The sequence below is a fragment of the Ischnura elegans genome, chromosome 10, assembly GCF_921293095.1.
Source record: "Ischnura elegans chromosome 10, ioIscEleg1.1, whole genome shotgun sequence".
NCBI lineage: Eukaryota > Metazoa > Arthropoda > Insecta > Odonata > Coenagrionidae > Ischnura > Ischnura elegans.
In genome coordinates this window covers 40,501,680-40,529,333 of record NC_060255.1, presented here as the reverse complement: position 1 = coordinate 40,529,333, position 27,654 = coordinate 40,501,680, and the positions used below count along the sequence as shown (strand labels likewise).

The following is a 27,654-nucleotide window of genomic DNA, read 5'->3' as shown; positions in this document are numbered from 1 at the left end:
ATCAATGTAAAGGATCCAGCTTATAGAATTTCTGGGGGAGAAAAAAATACCATGAAATCAGAGACAACCATGTCAAATCGTATAGTTATTGCAAGTAAAATATGTCACAAGGCCTTAAAATGCTAATAAAAACAGCTTTTAAATAGTGAAGCAAATTTAATATCCAAGTTCTCATCTATCTAAAAATATCCACAAAGAGAAACACTTGGTGGAGAATAAAATAATGTATGCACTGCATGAGTGACCTTGAATATCAAGTAGTATCATAACAAATTTCTATTTACAGCCAATTAACAAGAACAATTTAGGAGAAGCAGATGCCTTTAGATGGATTTCACAATTTGTGCAAGGATCTCTAACATAATTGCTATTTCAGTAGTTTGGAATTTCTCCCCACAATTTCTAAATTTATTAATATGATAATGATTGTTATGAATAAAACACATCTTTGGCAAATTATCTAATAGACTGAAAATAAAATGTTTTAACTTACACTTTAGAATACTGTCATGTACTGAGAAACATTCGTGCTATGATACACAAAAATAAATTTGACATTTATCGGGACAAATTCACAATGTAAACTTCAGCACACAATCCTCATTCATCACTTGAACATAAATATTCAGTATTTATCCATAAACATTACAAATATGCAATGGCCAAACTTAAAAAAGGTAGTGGATATGAAAAAAATTTAATACATATCATGAACAGTTGGAAAACTAGATTTAAACTCATCATTGACAATCATACTCTGAAAAAAATTCTAAAAAGACAGTCAAAAGGGTTCAGAGAAAGGTTATATTTTTCAATGATAGAGAATTATATAGTATTTAAACATAAAAGCTGGAAATAGTAGTAATAACCAAAAACATAGCACATTATCTCACATACCAACAACTCATGCCACATAATTATCCAGACATCTAGCAATGAAATGGTGCAACTCATACACTTTATATACACTTACAAAGTAAATAACATAGATACATCTAATACCATAATGAGGACACTGCGATCCTAAGTAAAGTAATTCAAAATACTTAAGTACATTGGTACAATATTTACATTATAGATAATGAAAAATAATCATCCAAATATTTTCAAAGCTGAATAAGAAACACACATGTATCTAGTATTTGGTGTCATAAGAAAATCACATGTTGCGCAGTAAATTATCAACTGCTCCAGGTCCAAAATTTTATGTATATCACACAAGGATATCAATGTATAGGAATTATGTATTCTCATATTTGAAATCCACAAATATATGATTTGACTATTGACTTAGAATAACAATCGTGCATTGTTTAAATAGGTACACAGAAAAGGTAGAGCTTATTGAACAGCAATTGTGCCGTATAATCCATTGAGTGGCATTTATATTCCTTCCCCTAGATCACAAACAATTGACATTATTTGCCAGCAGACAATCAGGGTGGCATTCTCAAGAATCCGAGAATACTCTAGTTGGTGTTGATGGCTGTAAATCCATTGTTTTACACACCCAACCAGCAATATCAACCATTTCTGTTTCAGATTTCTTCACCCATTCATCATTCTGAAAAGATGTTTAAAAATAGGAATCAACGAGCTGCTAAAAAGAACAGAATTTATAGAACCATTTGAGCTAAGGTCACCAACCGGGTGGTAATTATGGAAGTGGACAGATAATATCACCCAGCATGAAATCCACAAATTTGCACAGTGATGGCTGAGAAAATTGACAGTTCCAAGTACTGGGGGTTTACTTCTTGGGTTTTACATGTTGCATGTGTATTTTTTCTAGCATCGTTAGAGGTAAGTTAACACATTCAATCCAGGCCCGATTTTCATTAAAGTCATCAAAATCAGCCGTTAAAATGAGAAAGGAAAATAGAGAGAGGTTTCCGCACCATAACTTCCATTCAAATATGTACTGCTTTTTACAAACAGCGCACACGGTTCGAAAGAGGGAAGCTAGCTGAAGGCCATACACACAATCGGAAGACTCTGAATTGGATATTAGTTACGTATGGAGGCAGAGAAAGGGCTCTGGCCCAACCGGTAGAGAAAGTCAATTGACGTGCTCGTATTTCGGCTTGGACGGGACCACGTCAATTAACGTGCTCCACACTGAATGTGTTAATGAGACAGATATGATTATTTTCCTGATATGAGGGGCATACAGCTTTTAAAATTCCCAGTTGTATGAGAGCATTAAGAGGAAAAATTTTTTGGAAGATGGACATCTTCAAGTAGTTCCTGAACTGGCCGCTTTCACATGCCAATGAGCTTTGAGTGAATTTTTTCGGCCACTGTACATAAAAAGCTTAAAGAATTTAAATAATCTAATAAGAATAAAAATGTATTACCATCAATGTCTTGAGATCAGCCCTTTCAGAAGGATTTTTCTTCAAACACCGGTCAACAAAGTCTTTAAAACTTGAGGAGAAAACTCCAGAGGGAAGTTTTGGAGGAGGTTCATTAACAATGTAATCCAGCAATTCAAAGATTGCCATAGGCCGAGGTCCATTTGAACCATGGAGCAAATTGTCTGGAACACAAGAAGAAGAATAATTAGCAAAATCACTAACAAGAAATTAATTTTTATTTTTATTAAATTTTGCACAGATCTTGAATTCATAGATTACAATAAAAAAATCCTGCCATAAAAATGGACATCATCCTCAGGATTAAGACATGATACAATCTGTAGGAGAAGTATGCCTACAACATAAATTGTAAAAGTCAAATCTTCGAATGCACCCTTTATCGTGAAGAAGTTCAGAGAGTGAGGAATAATGAACCTACATTATTAGGTTACAGTTTTTGATAATTCAGAAATAGTAAGTCAGCCAATAATATCTATTAACAATCTAGCTAAATTGTGAGAAAGCAATACATTTGCACCACAGATGAGCTAGGAAAAACAGCACTTTAAAGTTAACCTCGATTAATAATTAATCCTTTCTGTATAATTTTATTATATTTCTTTGGTTAACTTTAATGCATTCAATCTATGATTACTTGACAACAGAAATGTATTCTAAGTTCAAAAACTCATTCACTATCACTTAACCACATTATGTAATAAAAAATAAAAAAGTATGGCATGCTAGAGATCTCACAGCTTAAATGAAAGAAAAAAAACGTTAAACTTTGAAAACAAAATTTATCCATTGTGTTTACAGAATGAGATACATAAAAAAATAAATATTTATTTGAGTTGTTGGAAAAATTAGCATAGAGAAACACATTATTTTATGAAGGTCGATTAAAATTTTCAATAATATTGATGGAATACCATGAAAGTTATATATTATTGAATGATAGCATGCCAAAAAGGCATAATCATTTTAAACTCATCCGGCCACTGGGAAGAGATTTAATTAAATGTCCGCCGCACTTGAGGGGTTAAAGCATGGCAAATAAAACAAGAAAAAAGTGTTAAGTTGGGCAAAATTAGAATAAAACAATATAGTTAAGATATTAACATACTGTGACTAGGAGAGCCAGGTCCATGCACATTCGACATAACATCAGGATCATCCAAACGTCTTGACCCAAAAATTGCATTCAATGTGTTATTATCAGGAGGAGGAATGGGGTACATTCCAATAGCCATTTCTACCAGAGAAAGACCTAATGACCATATATCACTCTGGACTGAATAATGAGTTCCTTGTAACCTCTCCGGCTGAAATGCATGAAATAAATAAAGTCATTACTAATAACTTTACTTTCAATAATTCATACAAATATAATTATTTATTTAAATGAAAAACTTAACTAAGAAATTCAACATAAAAAGTTTAGCTTAGGTTAAGTTTTCCAAATCTTAATATGACTATGCCATAGCATAAAACTACACCTGCAATCCTGTCACAGACAGCAGGAATGGTTCAAAATGGCAGCAAAATTTGGGCTAGTACAGTCTTAAGTGAAAACCTGCCAAGTGCACATTCCTACCACAGAAATCCCTGGAAAAATCTCCTGGCTACAACCTTGCCCTACATAATTAATTACTCATCAGTTGTTAATCACATTAAGCTTCCAAATAAACACATGCAAAAGCTATCAAGTTCAGTTGCTGATTAACACCTTCAATCCCACGCCTCTTGAAGATAAAAAACTGCTTCTGCTATAAGTTTTATTTATAAGCATTTCATTACATCCACTACACAGTCCCTCTCTTCATGATTAATCACCAAGATGTATTCTTCAGTCATTTCTAAACCAATAGCTGCAAGAAGGACATCAGATCATCTATTATGACAGTGCCAAGGAAACATAGCAAGAAAAATGCCTGGGATCCAAGAGTAGCAATACTATCCTAAAATTACAGAAACAAGAAAGGGGTTAGGGACAAGTATCATGGGTTTCTTTCCAATAACTAAGGGTTCAGGAAAAAATCAAATAATTTTTTTTTTCTACATTTACCGGGACTAGCCACAGTGATATTAGTTGCGCAACTAAGTTCCCGCTGTTTTTTTAATGAAAATAAAGCTTTATCGTGAAAAAATGGTTGTAAATGAATCATTCAAAGTATTGTCCATCGCTACCTAGAACTTTTCGCCATCTATGTGGCAGGGGCCAATACCGTAATGGTAAAAGTGTTCATTTTTTGAGGCTACCCACGAATCATGCCATTTTTTGGTGTCTTCGTATGAGTACAACTGCAGATCAGCCAAACCATTGCCATACAGTGCAACCCCGATATAACGACACCCCACGGTGCACTAATAAACACTCGCTATAGCGAATTGTCGCTTTACCGGAGGTGGAGCAAATAATAGCCAATATACCTGTTGCGAACAGATATACAGGAACAGGAGTGGTGCGGCGACAGATAAACATCTATCCGATAAACGTAAGCATAAATCCAGACGAAAGGCGATGTTTTTTTTGCATCACTAAATTTCCTTACTCAAATAACGACTAACTATTCAAACAATTTATAAGCGCCGCACTGAATAAAAATCATGCAAAGCATTGTTTCGTCAATCATTATATTTATCGAACGACAGTTTACCACATAAATTTGAGACTGAGCACTCCATTAACTTCATTTCTAACAGATCGCTAGCAATTACAGAGGTAAAGGAGTCTTGATGAAAGTCTTCCGGCGGTGAAACCCTCGCCATGGCGAGAGCCAACACCGAAAGGGTCTCGTAAAAACGAATTTTTTAACACGCTCATTATAGGGTCAATTGACGGTGCATCGGCTATATCTCGTAATAGCGGGGGTGTCGCTATAGCCCGTACTCGCTTTAACGAGGTTCCACTGTATAACAGAACAAGTAATAATCGGACGGTGTAATACCTGGGGAATACAGCGGGGGGGTCAGGACTTCCCATTTGAGCGTTTACAGGTAGGTTTTAACAGGTTTTGCTATGTAGGGTCAAGTGTTGTCATGCTATCGACTCACTTAGAATCATAATCCTTGCTTTTGCATAAATCCCAACGCAACTAATCGCTTGGAAATAGATTGGTGGGTAACTCCTAAGGCATAAGTAAGCTCTTCTTGAGTTTGGTACTGATCTTCATAGAGCAATGCCTTCAATTCAGCATCTTTGAACGTTTTTGGTCTTCCTTCACATCAGCATTAGAATGACCGTCTTTGAAGCGACAGAAGCAATCACGGCACATTGTTTCACTTAGAGCAGTATCTCCGTAAACTTTGTGGAGCTCTCGATGCACTTCAGTCTCTGTTTTCTTCGTATGAAAGAAGAAAATAAACATTCCCTGCAAATGACGGTTAACTGGCACAAACTCGGACATTTTCACGCAACAATAAGGATATGACGATAAAAATACTCGCCATTGTTGTCGAGCGGTTTGTTAACCAAATGTCTAAGCTTGATACGTGACGTTTCCGATACGTCAAAATCAACCAGTAATCACTGCTAGAGCCATCTATTAACAAACAGCGGGAACTTAGTTGCGCACCTAATAACAAAAACGAAATCACCTGCAATGCACTAATCGTGTGAAAATTCCACAGGTGATAAAATCATTCTCCTTGACAGTGGCGCCGACTCCATGGGGCTTGAGGGGGCCCGAGCCCCGTCAAAAATTCGTTAAGGGTGTGAGAAAAAAATGTGTCAGGCTTGTCGATTTTCCCCGAAGTGTCCAGATATCGAGATTAGAGTTATCAGGGTTCTAATGTTGATCATATGATTCTTCTAAAATACTTAAAAAACTTAAAACTCACTACTTATGAAATTTCCCGGGGCAAGATCCCCGGTTTGGGCCCCCCAATATTTTTTGTAAGTCGGCGTCCCTGCTCCTTGACCAGGATTCGAACCTTGATCCTGCGATTTCTGACAGTGCTTCAGCCAGTTAAGCTACCGAGGCATCATTCTCCTCTGTGGAAATTTGTTGAAATGAGCATTATGGGTGATTCCATTATAGTTATCACCCGAGGCTAATCCCGGTAAACTTAACCCTTTCGAGACGGTGGAGTTCTCGCGTTAGCATAACTGCTGTACTGAGCCACAATAGACTCTTCCATCCCCTCCATACTGAGCATTTTTTACAGGACATTTGTTAAGAAGGGTCTCGCTGATAATAACGCACTCTCACCACCAACCTTTTTCCACCCCTCCCAGTGGGGACCCCGCATTATCTCCGACTCCGAGGGTAGTTGGGCTCCCTCCGTTCAGGGTTTATAAACCTACCACCAGCATTGGTTCACGGTCAATCATGTTTTGTTTACATGAATTAGCTACATGGATAATTCTTGCTTGCACGCAAATTGCAGTTTTCAAATTGAATTCCTCGTTTTATTCTGAGAATTCTCAAATTTTGAACAAAGCTCTACTATCAATATTAATGCATTTAATGCAGCAACAATTTTCATGTTGATGTATATACTGAAATCGAGATATAAGTTTATATTAACAGTAGAATTTCATTTAAAAATTGTAAACACTGCTCAAAAGACAAGGAATTCAATTCTTAGTATATATTTTTTAGAAAAGAATGAATATTTATTTTGAAAACTGACTGAAGGAATAATTGAATGACCGCGGTCCTCTACCACAAAGAGGGGTAATATAAGACAAGGGGTATGGATTCCTTCTTCTGGATTTCGTGGGTACTGCCAAAATCCAGCTTTGCTGGTTCCCAAAACAAGACCTCACCAAACCGGGACCATCATAAAAGGGAAAGAGCAAGGAAATGTATATTTTCAGCATTCAATTGTCTTCGATTTGTCTCCCGAGTCAAGAAACCTCCTGCCGCATATACAGAGGAGAATGACGCTTCGGTCGCTTAACACTAGAAATACCGGACTTGATATCCCTCCTAGAACTACCGAAAGGATTCATACAGACTCCTACCTTATCATTCTATGTTTGTGCTGGTTATTTCGGCTTTTATTGATACATTACTTAAGGTAATCATTTTTGCTTGATATGCGAAATTTGAAAATATATCAGGCGATCGCATATATCGTGAGGAGTCAAAATGACTCCTTCGGTAGTTCTAGTGTTAAATGGCTAAAGCACTTGATTGGAAATTGGGGGATCTGGGTTCGAATCCCGGTCAAGAAGAAAAATTTTTTCTCCGTAAAAATTTTGTATTCCCTGAACGTTTTGAACTTCAACTACCTGCAAATTTTTTTGCCTTTAGTCATTTCTAGGGAATTCAATATTTCAACAAAACAAAGGCTATTAAAATTTAATTTACATAAACTTGGAAACTATCCATTTAGACAAAAGATAAGTAAGAAAACTGATCCCTAACAGATTCATGGTTCCTAACTCAATCAAATTATGTACCTTCAAAATTACAAATACATAATAGAAATATTTATTATGCAATTTGAAAGACATAATTTCAAAGACAATAAACCTGACATAATAATAATAATTCATCTTTATCGGGCAACATTGGGACTATGAAGTCCCATCTTCTATTTATGAATGTATAAATCGAAATGATTGTTACAACTTCACAAACTTACCGACATATAACTTCTTGTACCAACAAAGGAATTAGCCATGGAATCAATTAGTTGGCCTGATACACCAAAGTCACAAATTTTTATCTCACCGCGACTATTTACAAGTATGTTGCTAGGCTTAACATCACGGTGCATGATTGCATGTTTGTCTCTGAGATAACTTAGCCCTTTCAATACCTGAAAGAAAAAAATGAAAGTATAGTCAAAGTGTATGACTGCAAAAATAAATGAAAAAATAACAAGACACAACACACAACGAGGCTTACAGCATAAGTGATTTTTCCTAAAATGGATTCCGGTATTCTTCCTGCCTTCTTAAGGATAAGATCCAATGACCCACCATCCATATATTCCATACAGATACTTATTTCTCCGTCACTGAAAAAGAATAATACATGAATTTGAATGAATGTGACCAGAATATGTATGTACTTATTTTTAAAATACGTACCAAAATTCTATCACAGACAAAATGCTAATATAAATATAAATACATGAACACATACCACAAAAAAGTCACCTAAAAACGAAGAATTCTTCCCATGAGAAAACCTAAATTTGATCCTAACGTGCTACATATTTCATAACTCATTGCATTTGCTTGCTTGCCCATTTCTCCATGACTTGGAAACACTTCATTAAGACTTCAAAATTACTATGAAAAATTTCTTGAAGTTTCTTATTAACTAGGGCTACTGCTCAGTTTACTGCAATTTTGAGATGAATAGAGGGGCATGGTACACTCTCTTATATTTCCAGCTTATTTTCCTCCACCACAAATCATAATAATTCTAGAAATATCACAATAGGGTTGTTCAAGCCTATCAGAACGGTCTCAAAAAACGAATGGATATCACTCCTGATGTGATTTCATTTTGATTGGGATTAATTACAGATGCGTTGAAAAAGTATGGTGGAATTATTAGCAATCAAAATTCGAACAATTTCAACGCCGCCAAAAATGGTCCGCCATCTTGAAATAGAGGTGATGACGTAGAAAGCCTGTACGCCTGGCCTGTACCCTCGATGCCAAGCTGAGCACTCTGCATGCCGACTGGACATTGACCAAGGTTATTCCTTATTTTGAAACGGCCTATGTTGTGCATGAAACTTCCGGGGGGATCAAGGCGACATAAAATCCATTCTTCAAGTTGGGCAGGCAATGTATGTAGCGTTGACAGGAATTGAAAGTTTTGTATAGCTGCATTTGCTAGGAAACTACGTGCAGTGAACTTTCATTGTGCCTCTAGTGCAAGTGAACACAATTTGTGCCCTTAATGTACCCCTAAGTGAATGATTGCATATAGACGATGAAGTAAAGAGCGAAGCAACAAGTGAAGTGAGTTGTGATTGTTACATCTTCGACGAAATTATTTATTTCTTCCATGCTGGTTCAATCAACCCTATACATTTCGATCTAAGGTATCTAACTATTGCGAAGGGGATATGTTTCATATATGAGCTAGTTGTACTATAGGGATACATCGAACGCATATTAATTTTCATTCATTTGTTCGCTTCTAAGTTCTGTTTGATTTTATTACCTATTGCCAATTCATTTTGAGCATTCACCAGTGTTTACATTTCACGAATTTCGTTGCGCTGTTGTTTGTTTTGGTCATATTTTGGTTACGGTAAGAGTGAAAGTGAAATTCGAAGTTTTTTGATGTTACAATAACTGGTTTAGCTAGTTTAATAATTTGTTTCAGCCTATTCATTTCATTGTCTTCGCAATGTCAATGTGAAATAACGTAAACTGTTTCTAAGTCGTTAGTGATGAGTGGGAAGTGAGGTGTGGAGAATCCTTTCGAACTTCAAGGAGTGCAAATTCTTTTAGTGTGAGCAGAGTGATTGGAAAACCGATTGTCATGTTTTATTAGTGTTTCATAATAGTGTTTTATATTTATTGTCAGCCAAGTTTTTCATTGAATCAGTTGATTCGGAATATACTGATTATAAGTATCAAAAAGACAGCTCGTGAAATGTGTGCGTTGTAGTGCTATTTGTGATATGATGAGCAAAATATGTACAAGTAAGGGTAATTTTGCTTATTATTAATCTTATTAAAGGATAAATTTGGATTTCCTTTAAATACTGATCTAGCGGCAGACGCTGGAGATCTTTAAAAAAAGTGGAATAACCCTGCTGAGCCACTTAAACAACACTGCAGTAGTGCATCTACAGGCTTGTGACGTCACATATCAATTCAAGATGGAAGTAGGGCTTTTTGGCGTAACGTTAAATTTGTCACTGTTTAAAGCCTTCTCTAAACATGTACAATGAAGAAAATAGCATAATATATTTGTCATTGCTCCTTCTGAAGCACGATCTTTCGATTTCTTAAATAAAAAAAATATGGTGAACAACCCTATTGTAATTTTTGCCAATTATTGCAATTTGACACCAATTTTCTGATCAAGTACAATAAATAATAATTAGTGCAATATGTATTCATTCATCCAGTTGTGCTGGCGATGAGGGCTTTCTATAAAAAGAAGAATCTTCTTGCAAGTAAACAATTCATTAGATGCTACATGTGGAGCATGTTTCTCTATGGAAGCAAGACTTGGACATTGACAGCAGCAGAGAAGTCAAGAGTGGGAGCATTCGAAATGTGGCGCTACCTAACAATGATGAAGATAAAATAGATTGAATGAGTTAGTTATGAGGAAGTGCTAAGAAGAGTGGAAGAAAATAGAAGTCAGCTAAAAACCTAAACCAGAAGGTGGGACAACTCAGTCGGCCACATCATAAGGCGTGATGGCCTGATGGAAACGATCGAAGAAGGACATGTGGAAGGGAAGGAGGGCAAGGGACAGTCTCAAATGAGTTACATACGACAGGTTGTGAAGGATTTAAAAGAAAGTAAATATGATGCAATGAAAAGGTTAGCGGATATGACAGAGGAATGGAGAGCTGCATCAAATCAATCTTAGGATTGCTGACTAATGATGATCATCCAGTACATACCAGTAATCTGCAATTTTAATGTGGCAACACGTAAATTCACAAGCAACCAATATACCAAATGACCCAATTCACAATGCGTCAGTGTTAAGGCGACTGACTTGACTGATGTGGCATAAGCTGTAATGCCTAGGTGTTTACAAGAGAGTCTACGATTTTATCTCCACCATAAGACAGGCTATCTGAATTTTTACCACATCTGTTTGCAAATTGATACAATAACAAAAAAATGTTAATTTCATATCTGTAACAAACACACAAAATTATAGCTATAGCAGAATTAATGATGTTGTCAACGGCTTTCGGGAGAACCTGCGTGTTGCCCTTTGTCATGGGAGCTTTCGCATCCATTACAGGTCGCATCATCAGGCGACGAAACGCCCGAAAGCCATTGTCAACTATGCATCTCGCTGCGAAAGCCTACGTTCCAATAATTAATGATGATTTCTTCAATCAAAACACAAAGACAGAACATGACAAAATGATTTTGTTAATGAATGCCACAAAACACATACTTTGACATAATTTTTGTGACGAGGATACACAATAATTGCTATATTTTCATATCTCCACCAATCATAGAATAAACTCCATAGGATTAAAAATTATCTCTCTCAAATTTATCTCCTCTCAACTAAATACATAAAATCCTTTAATTTCTCGAGTCAAAACCATAAATGGGAGAGTCCAGAGGAGCTTGGGAAGAACAGCTTTTGACTACTGCTTCGTGGTCACTATAGCAGTGGCTTTGTATGAATGAATATCACATTATTATTATTATTATACCGTATAAGCGTGTGTAAGAAGCGCACATGTGTAAGAGGCACACCCCTATTTTGAGCATCGAAGCTATAAAGAAAAAAAATTTTGCGGGATTTTTTAATCTTATCGTGCGGTGTTGCAGACGTATGCCTGGAATTTCGACAGTTATCGAAATTTCCTCTTCAATGCTAATTGAAAGAGAAATTTTTGATAACTGCGGCGGTAATAGCGGCATAAGAGGGAGTAAAAAGAGTTCCGACCCTCTCTTCGCATGCGCCGTAGATCTACGATGCTAGTCCTACTCACGAACAATTTTGTTTAAAAGCTCTCGCAGGAGTATTGCAATAGAGTGCAGCCGTGGAAAATTTTAAGGCAAAACACGACAGGCACAAAGCATGAACCTTCCCAAGAGATTGGACAACAATAGGGGCAATCTCAGCGCCGTAGGATAATAACCACATCTTTTTTTCCTGGATATAAACAGTTACTTATACCACTTATTTTATAAGAGCGCGACCCGGGTTTCAATGAGTAATCATCATCATCAGGCGCTAATTATAATTTGTTTATCTTGTTGTTAATCTTGTTGTTACCTAGTTACTTGATGAATTTTAAAACCGACGCCAGAATAGGTGAAAAGGATGGGTAGAGGTATTCATTTATAAGGGTACTATCTTGATTTTCAATAATTTTTAAAATTTCTAACTGTTCCCTAGAATCCAGTTCTCGGCGGTCATTGCAAAAATTTAAAATATTCAGTTCGATTCAATGAGTTCGATGTTGCCCTTAAACGAGCGGATACAAGCCTGAAACATGTTGTTGCCCACGAGATATGTAAGATTTATCCAGCTATATGTGACTCACGACCTTCTAGAGATGCAGTGCAAGTGCTGAAAACAGTTCGATCAATTCAAAGACAGCTAGTGACTGAAGATTTGGTGATTCAGAAAGCTGATAAAGGAAATTGCCTGGTGATTTTGAAGCGGGAGGATTATATTAAGAAGTGCTATGAATTTATTCAAAAATCAAATTTGACACTGTTGGAGAAAGACCCTACGCAGAAGTACCAAAAATCTATCAGAGATGTCATACGAAGCTCAAAAGAACTTTTCCAACCCAAAGATAAGCATTTTTTGTTATCTAAAAACCCTATTCCTCCTAGGCTTTATGGGCTCATTAAAATTCACAAACCGGACGCACCAATCAGACCAGTGGTGTCGAGCATAAGCGCTCCAGCGCACAAACTTGCCCATACCTTGACTCAACTGATCTCGCAGCACTCTGCATTTATGTCTAAGCGTGGTATCAAAAATTCGCTTGATCTTGTGGACAAAATTAAAGACATCATACCTTCGAAGAACTCAAGACTAGTATCTTTTGATATCGTCAACCTTTTCACTTGTGTGCCACCAGAGGAAGCAACCGGCCTAGCAATAGATCTCCTGGGGGCAGCCAATATTGCAAAGAAAATGAAGGACGAATTATCCACCCTTCTCAAAATATGTGTGGCACAAAATTATTTCAAGTTCGATGGTAAATTTTACAAACAAAGTAGTGGCCTCGCTATGGGCTCACCACTTTCTCCGTTGCTGGCAGATGTTTTTGTTGATAGTTTGGAAAGGAAAATTTTTAGCTCAGGGCATAGCCTACTAAAGTCTGTGGTATACTGGTACCGGTACGTTGACGATATTATTGTGCTTTGGAATGGAACTGATCGGCAACTGGATATGTTCTTGAGTTTTTTGAATGACATCCATCCTACAATTTCATTTACCTGTGAAAGAGACTCCAACCATTGCTTAAATTATCTGGATCTTACAATCAAACTCGATAAATGCCAGCATTCCTTCTCCATTTTTCGGAAACCCTGTTATACCGATCATGTCATCCCAGCAAGTTCAAGACACCATTACTCACACAAACTTATGGCTTTTCATTCCATGATTCATCGCCTGTTAAGCATACCACTTTCCAAAGAAGACTTTAAGAAAGAAATCATCACCATTAAACAAATTGCTTCTGCCAACGGTTATTCTCAAAATTTAATAGATAAACTGATTTTAAAAAAACAGAGAAGATTGGCTATCGACCAAATGTTTTCGGCGGACGAGGATAAAAAGAAGCAGTGGTGCACAGTGACGTACCTCGATGCACTTTCTCTGAAAATGGCTCATCATTTACCCAAGGACAAATTCCGCTTGGCTTTTAAACCTTATTCCACCTTAAGGAGACTGATCGTTAAATGCAAGGACCATATAGACCGATTGGATAGATGTGGAGTATATTCTTTGAAATGCAGCGATTGCAATGGTGTATACGTGGGACAGACAGGAAGGAGTTTTGAAATTAGGAAAAAAGAACATTTAAGTGCTTACAAACATAATAAAGATGAAAAGAGTAATTTTGCTAAGCACTTAATATGTAACTGCCACAGAAGCGATTTTAAAATGAATATTTTAAATTTTTGCAATGACCGCCGAGAACTGGATTCTAGGGAACAGTTAGAAATTTTAAAAATTATTGAAAATCAAGATAGTACCCTTATAAATGAATACCTCTACCCATCCTTTTCACCTATTCTGGCGTCGGTTTTAAAATTCATCAAGTAACTAGGTAACAACAAGATTAACAACAAGATAAACAAATTATAATTAGCGCCTGATGATGATGATTACTCATTGAAACCCGGGTCGCGCTCTTATAAAATAAGTGGTATAAGTAACTGTTTATATCCAGGAAATAATGGAATACCACATAGTTAACAAAGAGTTAGTGAATTTTTTTTTTTTTTTTAATAACCACATCGTTGATTTACGGAATCACACTCGGCCCTCCATCAGCCAATGCCTCTGCCGTTTTTTTCCCTTTCCGAGGCCCCACACGGAAATAGGAAAATATCAAGTTACAGGGGAACAATGGAAACGTGTTTCATCCCTACCTCATCTCACCAACTGACCTTCTTCGGTCTCAGGTTCAATTCTCCTAGTTTTTGGAGGCCAAATGCTAGGTGAGTCACCTACTGAGCTCGAAGATATCTCGATATCTTTCAGCAATTGTATGACACGCACGAGGTTCTAAAAAGAATGAGGCCTAACGCGACATATATCTGACATCATTTAAGTTTTTTAAAGCTATAATTGAATGACACAAAGATTTATCGTTAAAACAAGGCTACTAACAGTCAGCATAGTCCAAACAGCACAATTTCGGAAGAAACAAGCGTAGTATAAGCGCATTCAAACATGACGAGACGGACTGGAAACTTCAGGCGACGCAAACTGCGTATATCACATTGCTGCGCCGTCGCCCCTTCGCTCTGAAGGCAACGACGTCACATGCAAGATCGGACGTGTTCTTCCCTTGCTCCTTCGCTCATAGCCTCTTAGCTTGAAATACGGAGGGGAGGGAGCGTGATCCTTCCCCTCGACCACTCCTTCAGCGCTCTTCACTTATAAGCATTTCCGATTTCTTCTATCCACCATTTAGTTCAACAATGAACACACTCGTTCGAATTTTTTAAACCGCAGGTTTTGACACCAATATAATTTTCAGTCGCAAAAATCCTCATATTAGCGTCTGAATATGATTTTTGAAAAATTAGGTCCTCAGCGTAATGGAAATTGCTCAGCAAGACGGATGTTGACTATTAACCAGGTATGTCCTTCAAAAATACGCGTTTCTCTACGTTTGATAAGCGATTACTATATGCAGTATAAATGCCGCGGGATGCCTACTCATGGCAATAAATTTAGCGCGCCCTCCGGAGCAAAAAACCCCGTGCAATCTTTTCCGTGTTCACCTCTGGGGTACCGACGTGACGGCGCGATGCTTACAAGGAAAGCAAATAGGAGCATTTTAAAAATACGTCGCTAAGGGAGAAACTTCCCTGCCTGCCGCTTGTTTTTGACCCAGGGTTTCATATGACTGACTCACGCTGAAAACCAAGGCCACTCAGTTCCCCTTGGACTTGCGACCGGGTAAGGGGAGGGGGGGGAAGATAAGACGTTTGTGTAAGAGGCGCACCCCCAATTTCGGCTGCAATTTCTGGGAAAAAAGGTGCGCCTCTTACACGCGCTTATACGGTAGTTTTCTACCGATTAAGGCAGGTTTCCATGGAGTACTAAAGAAGTGATCTGGGAGCCTCCCTTTCCTTCCAGGACTGTCTTCTTCAATTCACTGTAAGGCCTACTCCCTTTCAATCTATCTAAAAATCCTATTCTTTTCCTTCCCCTCCCTCATTTCCCTAACATTCTACCCTCTAACACCATTTTCAACATCCCTTCCCTGCTAAGTACTTCTCCCATCAATACCGTCTGTCTACTCCGTATCTCATCTAAAAGCTGCCTTTCCTCGCCAACCCTATCCAGCACTTCGTTACTCCTTTTCCTCTACATCCATTTCACCTTCTCCATCTTTCTCCATACCCACATCTCGAATGCCTCCGATATTCTCTCGTCTTCTTTCCTCAGTGTCCACGTTTCCACGCCGTCGAGAGCAACACTCCAGATCAAACTCTTCACTAACCTTTCCTTTAAACTCTTACATAACGATCGTCTTAGAGGCTCCTTCCTGTTCATGAATGCATCCTTTGCTAGTGCAATTTGCTTCCTGATTACCTTGCTACTGTGTCCGTTTTTCTCTAATGTGCTGCCCAAATAGTTGAATTGCTCTACCTGCTCAAGTTTTTCCCCACCTACTTTCATGTTGAGTCTCACATTCCTCGCTCGTGATGCTTTACAAAACCGCATTATCTTAGTCTTCTTGTGATTAATCCTCATCCCATACTCCTCGCACCGCTCATCTAATGCATCCACTAGAGCCTGCAGTCCCCTCGCTGTCTGGCTAATCAGTGCCTGATCATCGGCAAACCTTACCAATTTGAACAACATTCCTCCCACTTTCCCTCCAGCTTCCAACTTGTCCCATTCTTCTCTTACCATCTCCTCAGGATATACGTTAAAAAGCAGCAGCGATAGAGGACAGCCTTGCCTCACACCTCGGCCAATGCTTGCCCACCCAGATTCTCCGCCCGCTACCCTCACTTGCGCAGTCTGGGCCATATACAGATTACGGATCAGTCATCTACCCCTCCAATCTACACCTATTCTCTTGAGGATATCCATTAACTTTACCCAGTTCACCCTATCAAACGCTTTTTCAAAATCCAGAATATCACATAAAGTTCCATAATAAGTATTCATAGGAAAAAATTGCATGCTGAATGAAGAATTGAAACGAGAAAATTTATGTCTCATTTTAAAAATGAGAAGTCTTGAAATTAAATTTCTCCCTGTTAAGCAGCTCTGGGTTACAAAGGGTTAAGTGTTAAAAGTTAAATTTAAAATGTGTGTTCTGGGTGTTGGTTGCTGCTAGTTATGTAGTTTATTTATTTTAAGAAGTATAAATGGTGTATTGATTGTTGTTGAAGTAGCCATCTTAAGAGAATAAAGAGCGCACTTAAGACAATGAGTGAGACATATATTTGTAACATTAAGGGTGGACAAAAAAGGTGATTGTTGGTCGAATGGATTGAGTGATTTTCAAAATGCATAGCTTCAATACTCAACCTTAAAACTGAACAACAGCCACCATATCCCACTATTTGTTTGCCTATCTCTCAGTACACATTCTCAGTACAGAAAGAACAGTTATTGATGCATGCTGGTTATTTCAACTTTACTTCCATCAAACCCCATGTGGCATTGGACTGATGGAGACAGGGCCCACTATTTCTTCTCGTCTAACTTTACGATGGCTCAGTAAAGCACTGCACAAGAGGGGGAAAATCCCTAGGGCCCACGCTATTCTAGTCTCCTCATCAGATAACCTTAGGGAGAAAGGGATAACCAATACAAAAATAGTTATAATGATCCATCTCATGTAGCCACTTGTACATACCTGAAAATTCAGAAGCAAAAGGTTATGACCTACATTTCAGTGCATTAGGGTGACCTACAGATTTGACATTGATATTAACATGGCAAAACTGAGTGGTATGATATGTTTTTGGACAAAAATGACTCACTTATGTTGCCACAATAAAGAATACCACAAGTTACAAAAAGTTTGACCATGTGCAACATGTACTTTGCCCAGGGAACCAACTTGGGTCTTGGCAACCTTGGCCTCAGCATCTTAGCTTCATGCCTTAGAATAAAATTTAACGATTTCTGTCTTCTAAAAGAGAAAAAAAACTCTTCATTTTAAAGAACTCTCAAAAATTACACCTCACTTAATAATATGACTGCTCTGAACAGGGCTGGATCAAAGGGGGAATCCAAGGGGCCCAGGCCTTGGTCCCCCACCAAGCAGGAGCCTTCCACCAATATAGAGGTAAATCTCACAAAATCGAAAATAAAAAAGAAAAAGTCATAATGTATTTCGAGGAGAAGCAGGGTTGTTCTCTTTTGTTGTATGCAGTCGTCAACGTGCCATCATCGCTAAATTTGCAGCACAAAAATCAAGGTAACCGCATGTATGTAGATTGAATAAAGAAAACATGTTTTTAGCAATCCATTAAAATACTTATTTTAGTAGTTTCATTGATTTTTTCTTAATTTGCTATAATAAGTCAAAAAGTTATAAAAATCAGTACAGCCTCTCTTGATTTAAGAATAGAGTAACTAAATCGCTCATTGATAATTAGGCGGTACGATGTTCGCCAGGTCAGCTAGTGTAGATATATATGGTTAATGTATTTTCTGACATTTTGTTACTCTCATTTCTTGTCATTATGCTACAAATTGAAAAAACATTGAAACAAGGAGCCTCCCACCAAAATGACAGCCACCCGCATCCTAAATCTGGTCCTGGCTCTGAATATAATTGCTATATGCTCTATATATTAGCTCTCAATATAGCCCTTACATTTTCTCAATCAAAAACACCCCATTAATCCCTATCCCCAACAACTCTCCTTCAAACTTAGTCAAACAGAAAGTGGGCTACTCTGGATTGAGGGAAACTAAACCTCCAAAATATATACCGTATATGTCTGAATATAGTCCCCCCTTTTTTTCCAAAAATGCCTGTGGTAAAAGTAAAGGAGGGGAATATATTCAAACGCATTTTTTTAACTTTTCCCGAAACTGAAGCCACAAGATTAGGGGGGAGGACTATATTCAGAGGGTGACTATATTCGGAGAAATACAGTAATGATAAACAGTGCCTAGGTAACTGGAGGTGTTCTCGATGATCTAAACGTGTTTGTAAAATTCATGCATAACCTGTGTGAATTTTTCTTGAGTTTTACATGTCCACATGGTCCACGTTGGATGATTTCACTATTATTATTTTTTCTACCTGTGACCTCTGAAGTGCCAAAGCATATTTGGACATGGTTCTACTCAATGAGCTCATCAAAGGCAATTCATTAAGTTAAAAGATAAAGCACATGCACTGCCGGACTTACAAGATCATGTTCAAAGTGAAGTTCCACACATAAATTTTGTTTACATGGTACACAATAAATTGCGGAGCACAATAAAAAAATTCCAAACTTTGCATTATTGCAGCAGACATGTGTCACTGAGACACTGTTTTCATACAAGCAGTGATTCAAATGAAGAACATTTGGCCATTCCCAAAATACAAAATTATGCAAGATAATCTATATACATACCTATAAAATGCACCATAAAACCCAACGATATGAGGTGAATTACATTCATGTAATACTTTTAACTCTCGTATTATTTGCTTTTTTATGGCTGGCTTCACTTCCAGGTGTATAAGCTAAATAAAAAAGACCAAAGTCAGATTAATGAATACACATACGACAACAAATAAAAGTGCACAAGACTTTTACTGAAACCAATCCCTAAGTGGTTTGATTAACCTCTTACTATGGCCGAAAAATTTAGCCAAGTTTTAAGTGCCTAAAATATCTATTAAATACTCATAAACATATCCTTCACTCCAGGAAGAAGAAAAAATTTCATTAGCTTAATGGAAAGAGTAACAGACACCAATGATTGATACGGCGAGAAAATGGAGGTAAATAACTGTAGACAGTATATCCCCAGCATGGATAATTGGCACAATAACAGGGCCAATGAAACCAAATGGTGGGAAAAACGGGACTCTTCGTGGGGAGTAGCCTTTACATCATAATTTCGGAAAAGGTAACGTAAAATTACTCACCTTTCGAGCCATTATAAGTCCGCTGGGAAGGTGTCTAACTTTCATAACCACGCCCCCATTTCCTGCACCAAGTTCTCCGAGTTTTTCAAAGTCATCATCACTAAGTTCACCGACTTTCTGTTTCTGGCATAGAAAAAATTCCATTCGCTTCCTTTGGGTGTCATCCATTTCCAATTCTTCCAAACGTTCTTGGAGGGCTTCAATACTAGTTTTACCGATGTTGGTGCTTTGCCTGTTGAAAATTGATACTGTTCACACAACCAAAACAGTTTCTAAGCCTAAGTAGCAACTTTAAGACAAATTGTATGCATATGAATAAGTACAAAATACCGATTAGCCCCTCCAGCTCCAGAAGACGGCAGTTTTTTGCTGCAAAGTAGAAAGAGGGCATTTGATAATAAAATTTCAAAACTTTTGGAAAGGAGATACAAAACAATATCAAAGAGAAACACTTACTCCGATCCAACCACCGGTTCGACATTTGTGGGAGTAGGTGTTGGATATATTGGCTCAATGGGGTCAATAGATCCCGGAGGAAGAGTTAAATTTAATTTATTTTTCGACATCTTCCTTGTAATTTCCTTCGGCGAGTTAGAGTAGCAAACAGAATAGAGGAGGGGAATGGCAGAAAACTTTGTCGATTGGGTTTGTAATTACGAAAGTTTTCTTCCACACTGCACACATACGTAAGTCCCTCGAAGTAGTAGACACTCAAAATATGTATCTCACACAAATAATCGAGCAACAAAACATTTCGGCACTTCAGACAGGTAGTTGGTGTTTCAGCTGGGTAGTTTCGTGGTTTCCGTGATTTCACGTCAACATCGGTCTACATAGAGGTCCTCCATTCCAGCGGTCGCAGCGCCGAGCCCAGCCAATTAAAAAACAACAGACATATGAAAAGCAAGTGCGAAATTCGCAGAGGAATGTGACGTCCTTTCCGGTCAGAAAGAGAGCAAGGTACGCACACGAGGTTTTGTTAAATTTTAATCTTTCAACATCTTCTGTAATTTACTGGTCAATCTGTTTTTAAACAATTGATTCAATGTTTGCCTAATGTTAGGTGTATATTTTACACATTTTTTAGTCCTAATTTTTGTGATCGAGTGACAAAATACGTCGGAAACCTTTGCTTATGTTGTCAACTTTTCTAGGTACTAAAAATGGGGAGATATTCACACGAGCCGGACAATGCCACTAAGTCTTGTAAAGCTAGGGGCACCAACCTTAGGGTGCATTTTAAGGTAAGGAAAATGCTTGGTGAAAAGTTGTTTTTACTCATAGACATGAATTTGTTGTAAACTAATATCGTTATAATACTCATTTTTAGAATACAAGGGAAACAGCAATGGCAATCAAACGTATGCCATTGAGGAGAGCTGTTCGATATTTAAAGAATGTTGTTGGGCATAAAGAATGTGTTCCATTCAGGCGATTCAATGGAGGTGTTGGACGATGTGCCCAGGTAAGATACCTGTTTAAAATTCTCTATCGGCTGTATCTCCATTTCATACAGCTAGATTGCGCGTGTTTGCATGTATGTAGTGGCATTATAACCAATTTCACTATTCATTTCATTTTCCTTATACGCCGAGTATATACTCATTACTACGGGTATAATCACATTACCCACATTGGGTGTGTATGAGGACACATGATTTGACATTTAGACTGATAATTACGAGATTTCTTTAGCCTAAATGGAAGTTATGATTGCGGAATTATTTGTGTACACGGTTCTGTTCATTGTTGATGGAGTTTAAATTTAAGGTTGGTATTTATATGCGTTCTGAATTGTTTGAAATTTCCTTCAGGCTAAGCAGTGGGGCACCACCCAGGGCCGCTGGCCTAAGAAATCAGCGGAGTTTCTGCTACAGCTGTTGAAGAACGCTGAATCTAATGCTGATTACAAGGGATTGGACGTCGATCGATTGGTAATAGATCATATTCAAGTGAATAGAGCCCCTGCCCTAAGGAGACGAACGTACAGAGCTCACGGAAGAATTAATCGTAAGTATTGTTCAGTGACGGGTACTGAATATTGAAAGTCGCTCAGTGATATTAATTTACCTGCACTTAACGCGCCACAGTTCTTTCTTATTCTGGATGCGAAATGTTGTTCATTAGCACCAGAAGTGGAAAATATACCATGCGTCAGAAAATTTTAACTACTGTTCAAATGGTTTCTTGGATGAAACATTCTTTGAGCTGCTCGGTAACAAATTTCTGTAACGATTTAATTAATTGAAGGTAATGACACTTACGGTAAGTCATTCTTAAGCAAAACCGCAGACATAACAGCTCATAACCAGGCTTCTACGGTTACCGGTTGCACGGTTACTATAACTTTAATGTAGTGGTGCGAACTATTATACTCTCTTGTATGCAAGTGTTAGTGTGGCAGTCCTAAAAAAAATCGATAGAAATCGGTAACATTATTAGTGATGTCATCGGATGGGGTTTGCGCTTCTGAAGTAGGACATGTAAAATTTAAGGGTGGAAATCTCTCTGGAGGTATGAAGTGGAAAGCTACAAAGCCACATTGAATATGGAAAGGCACTACTAAAATTTGATTTGGAGAAGGTGAGATAGTTTCATTTATTCCAGTGAACTCCGGCGTTGGATCTTAAGGAAAATGTGGGATGAGGGTTGTTGCACAGTTAGGAAATGATGACGCTGGGTGTAGAGCTGGTGAGGGCATGGATTCGTTTTGAAAAGCATTTTGTGGGTGTGGAATCCAATGGCAGGTGTGTGAAGATGTTTGAGGTTATGGAGCTTGTGTTTGGAACTCCAGTGGAGATATGTGGTGAAAGGGAAAGGTTTAGTTTTGAGGAAGTTGGGCTTCAGTGTGGAATCCTGTATTAAAAGCCTACAAGCAAACCCGAAAACTCAGGATCCCTGGCCATTTGAGTTTGGAGGCACACAGAGGTGGCCAACCGCCGCTGTTCACATGGCCTGTGCATTTCTAGCCAGCATTCGGTTGTATATCTTTAACCAGCTTAAACAACCCCTTTGGTCAAGGATGGGGTCGGAGCTGGTAAAAGGGCTGCTAAGGGTTTTTTTTCCAAATGGCATATTTTTTTTCCCTATGGACTACTCGGTGGTCATGTGGCTGACTGCCTCAGTTACCCAGCATTGCCTCTGAGACAGTCCCTCTGGTTGGTAAAATTCAGAATTAGTCATGAAGTACAATAGGGAACATTTGGGATATGCCCTCTCTCACTGAAGTGGCCGCAGAAATTTAGTTTTAGCAATCTTTTGGGGGCTTCTATCCTATCTCAGAAGTATGATGTTGTGGATGTGAGTGTAGAACCAGGTGCAGCAGTATTATGAGGATATAGATGCAGTTTGGGGTTGTGGCATGAGGGTGTGGACCATGCATAGGTGCCTATGGATGGTGAGGGTTCATATTTTTAGCTGTAGATGCAGTTAGGGTACGGAAAGCATAGATGTGGGACTCGGTTGTAGATGAGATGTAAGGATGTGGATTCTATTTTGGGAAGAGGGCCATGTTGTGGAACCCAGGTGTAGATGAATAGTTGAGAGTATTGGTGTAGCTAGCAGTGAAAATACTTCATTCCTCCCTATTTCCTGCGAGCCACTGGGCACCCATACTGCCCTAGGCTACTGTTAGACCTCTTAGGTCGTGCATGCCTAGGACACATAGTGAGAACTGCCCCAGGTTCTGAACATTATTTAAAAAATACAATCATAATGTTGTAACGGGAATTTCGGTTGGCCTTTATCTTGAAAATAAGTATCTATATGGCAATGAATTAGCCATTCTTTGCAGTCGTAATAAAAAGCACAAGTACATTGTAACACCACAGATCTTGTACGCTCCAGGCACTGGCAAAAAGACTACCACAAATTATAAATTTTTTCAATACCTTATTTTATGCTAGATTAGCCAGTATTTACTACAGTTATTACTTCTGACTGGTTATTCGGGGAAGCTGAAGAAGCTCTACTTTTCTTTTATCATGCAGTTATTAGTGCAGTTAATGGCTGAACACCTAAGCTTAACTGCTTCTTTTCCTTTCTTTGTTTCTTCATGTCAGTTCCCCGTTGCACAACTAATACCACCAAATATTAATAATTCTTGCAGATTGGCTCAAAACAGTGCCAGCATAATTGTCTTATGCTTGTTCACTGTTTAACAGCCACAATTAACTTGGAACATGACCATATGTGCATTGAATAATCACTGCTTCTAGCCACCTCTTTATTTTTTAAATGTGTTTGCAGTGAAAATATTGTCCCATTTTTGTCTCTTATAGTGATTTTTCATTTACTTAATTATGCCATATAAATATATCTCAATGCGAAGGTTTCCACCACCCTTGCATGAAGGCATTGCCAGCACATAGAAGAGGCTGGTTCAATGAAGCTTAAAGTCTCACCTATGCCATTGAAGGGTAGCTATTTAAATCAGTGTGTCAGGACCTAAAGGCTTAGGAGTGCCACCAAGCAACTATAAAGGATGGAGGAAAAAAAATGTTGCTCGATTCTAATATTAAAATATAATTATTATATTCTTATGAAGTAATTTTAAAATAGAAACTTTGTTTATCCAAAGGAGTGTTCATTTTTAGTTTTGATTCAATGGCATGCTACTACTTTACTGTCTTCACAATTGAAGCAATGTTATGTAACTGATATACAATGCCGTTCCTTTCACTTCAATAGCCATATCCACTCATTTGCAGGAATTTGATATCCAGGGTGTTTGCAAATGACATTTCATGCATGAAACGCTATGATATTAAGGCATGACTGGAAATAGAAGATAAATAGAAAAAGACAGATCAATAGAATGTTCCCCATTTTGGTGTTTCTCTTATAAATTTTGCTGTGAGTTGATCGACACGTGGAAATGAACATAGCCGTAGTGTTTGTTATCCTACTAATTCATCTTTTGTTAACATTGCAGCTTACATGAGCAGTCCCTGTCACATAGAAGTGGTTCTCACCGAAAAGGAAGAGGTAGTATCAAAGGCAGCAGAAGAAGAGCCTGCCAAGAAGAAAGTTTCGAAAAAGAAGCTTGCAAAGCAAAAGGAAAAGATGATGAGGGATTAAACATCTCCTTTAATTGTAACAGGTTAAAATAAAAATTTCAAAGGTACCTGGAATATTTTCTATTTTGTTTATCCTTCTACCATCATGGTGCAGGATTTTTCCCTCAATAGTAAGCTGAGAGTAAGACGTGAAGGCTTGTGCTTGAGGCATCATATATTTCTACTGGCTGACATAAATATATTAATTTAACTGAAACATTTATTTATTTGGTTAAATGAACGTCAGATAATTGTATACATGGATTGCAATTGGAAAAATTTTACAGTAGCCATGCGAGTTCAGGAACCTGGATAACGTACATAGTGATCTGCACATTGGCCTGGAAGGCCAAAGATCCATGGTTAGATTCCCGGTCTAGGGGATTTTTTTCTAATTAAAGTTATACTGAAAATGTATATGGGACTGTACACACTGAAGAAATGTGTATGGGACAAAAATATGTTCCACAACTGTTCGCAAGGCAGTCTTGGGGATACTACATGCCAGGTAATTGTTTGTTAACGACTATTTTCAAAGTCACAACTTAAATACCTTATATGTCTGAATATTATCCCCCCTTTTTTCCAAAAATGCCTGTGGTAAAAGTAAAGGGCCTATATTCAAACAAATTTTTTTAACTTTTCCCGAAACTGAAGCCACAAAATTAGGGGGGGGACTATATTCGGAGAAATACAGTAATTGCTCACTATAAACAATTTGTATGGAGCATTGAAGTAGAGTTAAATTCTTTTATTTATAAAATTTTTATCCTAGCTTTCTCGGAAAAGATCTTGTTGCATATTTTATATCTAATGCAAGAGAAATTGGGAAATTTCCCCTGACTATTTTATGCATGAAAACTCAGGTCACAAAATCTCATTTGAAAAGTATGTGTAGTGGTCAATCTCAAGTGGGGTATAATATTTCCTATCGGTCTACAATGACAGATGTTATTTTTAATAAGTAGTTGAGCATTTATTGAAAGATTTCCATTATTATGAAAAACGTATTGTCATTAAAAGAAAGAGTGCCTCATTGTCAATGTGTTAATGCTGTGGCTTCTTAAGTGGGATTGGGTTTTTATGGAAATCAGACCTGTGGAAATGTTCTTTTCTAGTTCATTATATATTCTTATGGTGTCAGAGATAATTCTCCTGCAGTTGTATTTTATGTGCAGCAGATTGTTACCGCATTCTGTAACATCATCTCATCATTGTTCTAAAGTTCTTAATTGATTAGCTAGAGGTCCTCTCCTAAGCCAATTATATGTACCAACGTAGGAGATGCTGCCTCTGAAAATTTTAGGATAGACAAATGCTACCATCTATATCCTAAACTTGAAGCCTGTAGAATGCCTACATTTAGAACTTGCCGCTGCAATTGTGTTCATTTTGTAAATGGGCGAATCTATTTTAGAGAAGTGACATTTCTTGGGGGAGTAGGGTGGAACGTATTTTTTCATGGGACACACTGAAGCTCCCTCACCAGGGGCACTTTCCCCTCCTACTGGGGTTTTTGTATTCAGGGGCCACCCAAGTTGTAATCCTATTCAAACACACTTTTTATTACCCAGGCAATTTCTCATGTTGTTTTGGATAGATACTTTTGGTTCATATTCATATGTGGTTCAGGTAATTAGGTCATAATTTTTATAAGTCTAATTGTCCTTACAGTGAACAATACTGTAAGGCAAAGTGATGTACTTTTCCAGTTGAAAGAAAATGATAAGTACAATTTATCTCAATTTTTTCATGCATTTTAATTTACCATTTCCATGTCATTTATTGCCATTGAATTAGCTGTTTCTATTGCACGGTACACCTGTACCTGAGAGAGTAATCATAGTGAATGGTATCACCCCTTTCCTTAAAATAAACATTCAACTGGCCTGTGTTGTTTAGTTGGATAAGGCAATTCTTGATAATCTCTTGTATTGGGAAATGTGCATATCGAAGTGTAGGTTACTAGAGAAAAAAATTAACTTCATGAAATTAATAGGACTTAGTTGCCTATGATTGCAAACTGCAATGGAGCAGGAAGATGGAAAGTAAATTCTGCATATTGAGTCTTTCACTTCGAGTTGGTTAACGCACTGTAACTGCATACTTCATTTTCCTCTTATTCTTTCACTTCTGGATCTTGAGTTTTTTCATATGGCATCAAGTATGTGCCATAGAAAATACTGCCTATGAAGTAAATGATAAGTAAAAGGTACACCATAGCCAAAACAAGCTCCATATGGCTTCACTGTTGGGCTTGGTATGATCGAGTGAAGTATAAATGTGAGCATTTTTATGATCTTGTTATCCTGATGAAGCCTTCATTTCTAATCCTGCTAATTTTAGAGTTGAATTTTGAATGAAAACCTTAGTAGTACTTGTCCTTCTTTGTATACATATTTCTGCTGTACGAGTAGGCATTAATTATTCTACAAAGGTGTCATAGTGAGCATAAGTCTGCCATGTGGTTTTCTCATCCTTCTCTCAAAATAATGTGATTGGTAATCATCATAGGTTTATTTTTGTTGAGCAGGCACTCACTACAGCATTTCCAGCTCAAAGGTCTCAAACCTAGTTTTTGATCTAGTTAAATGCATATTTTCTGTGGTTGACATAATAATGGTTATCGGAATTATTGATCAAATGAGGAGTTCATTGTGTTCTTTTGATCTTTTGGTGACAATAGCTACAAATTAGTTGTTTCAGGCGTGAATTTATTGAATATACTTAACACAATGAAAAGTCAAGAAAACTTTGTAATTCCTCATAAA

At 37.6% G+C, this 27,654-nt stretch overlaps 2 protein-coding genes across 5 annotated transcripts; one reads left to right on the top strand and one right to left on the bottom strand.

Moving 5' to 3' along the window:
- Nucleotides 1–136: 136 nt before the first annotated feature.
- Nucleotides 137–20,672, bottom strand: LOC124166391 (dual specificity mitogen-activated protein kinase kinase dSOR1). Of its 3 annotated transcripts, none has more exons than XM_046543911.1 (9): nucleotides 20,283–20,672; nucleotides 20,157–20,195; nucleotides 19,827–20,058; nucleotides 19,306–19,418; nucleotides 8,222–8,333; nucleotides 7,956–8,132; nucleotides 3,484–3,682; nucleotides 2,358–2,539; nucleotides 137–1,564 (listed from the first exon to the last, which is right to left on the bottom strand). In XM_046543911.1, the coding sequence occupies exons 1-9, from the start codon at nucleotides 20,390–20,392 to the stop codon at nucleotides 1,451–1,453; spliced, it is 1,278 nt and encodes a 425-aa protein (XP_046399867.1). In that variant the 5' UTR covers nucleotides 20,393–20,672; the 3' UTR covers nucleotides 137–1,450. The 3 variants fall into 3 exon arrangements, with proteins under 3 accessions (XP_046399867.1, XP_046399869.1, XP_046399870.1); XM_046543913.1 differs by having other exon boundaries at nucleotides 19,827–20,052; XM_046543914.1 differs by having other exon boundaries at nucleotides 19,827–20,031; nucleotides 20,283–20,671.
- Nucleotides 20,673–20,700: 28 nt separating this feature from the next.
- On the top strand, nucleotides 20,701–24,951 carry LOC124166392 (60S ribosomal protein L17). 2 transcript variants are annotated; one of them, XM_046543915.1, is made up of 5 exons: nucleotides 20,701–20,786; nucleotides 20,981–21,070; nucleotides 21,157–21,291; nucleotides 21,641–21,836; nucleotides 24,760–24,951. In XM_046543915.1, the coding sequence occupies exons 2-5, from the start codon at nucleotides 20,990–20,992 to the stop codon at nucleotides 24,903–24,905; spliced, it is 558 nt and encodes a 185-aa protein (XP_046399871.1). In that variant the 5' UTR covers nucleotides 20,701–20,786; nucleotides 20,981–20,989; the 3' UTR covers nucleotides 24,906–24,951. The 2 variants fall into 2 exon arrangements, with proteins under 2 accessions (XP_046399871.1, XP_046399872.1); XM_046543916.1 differs by lacking the exon at nucleotides 20,701–20,786 and adding an exon at nucleotides 20,866–20,889.
- Nucleotides 24,952–27,654: the final 2,703 nt, after the last annotated feature.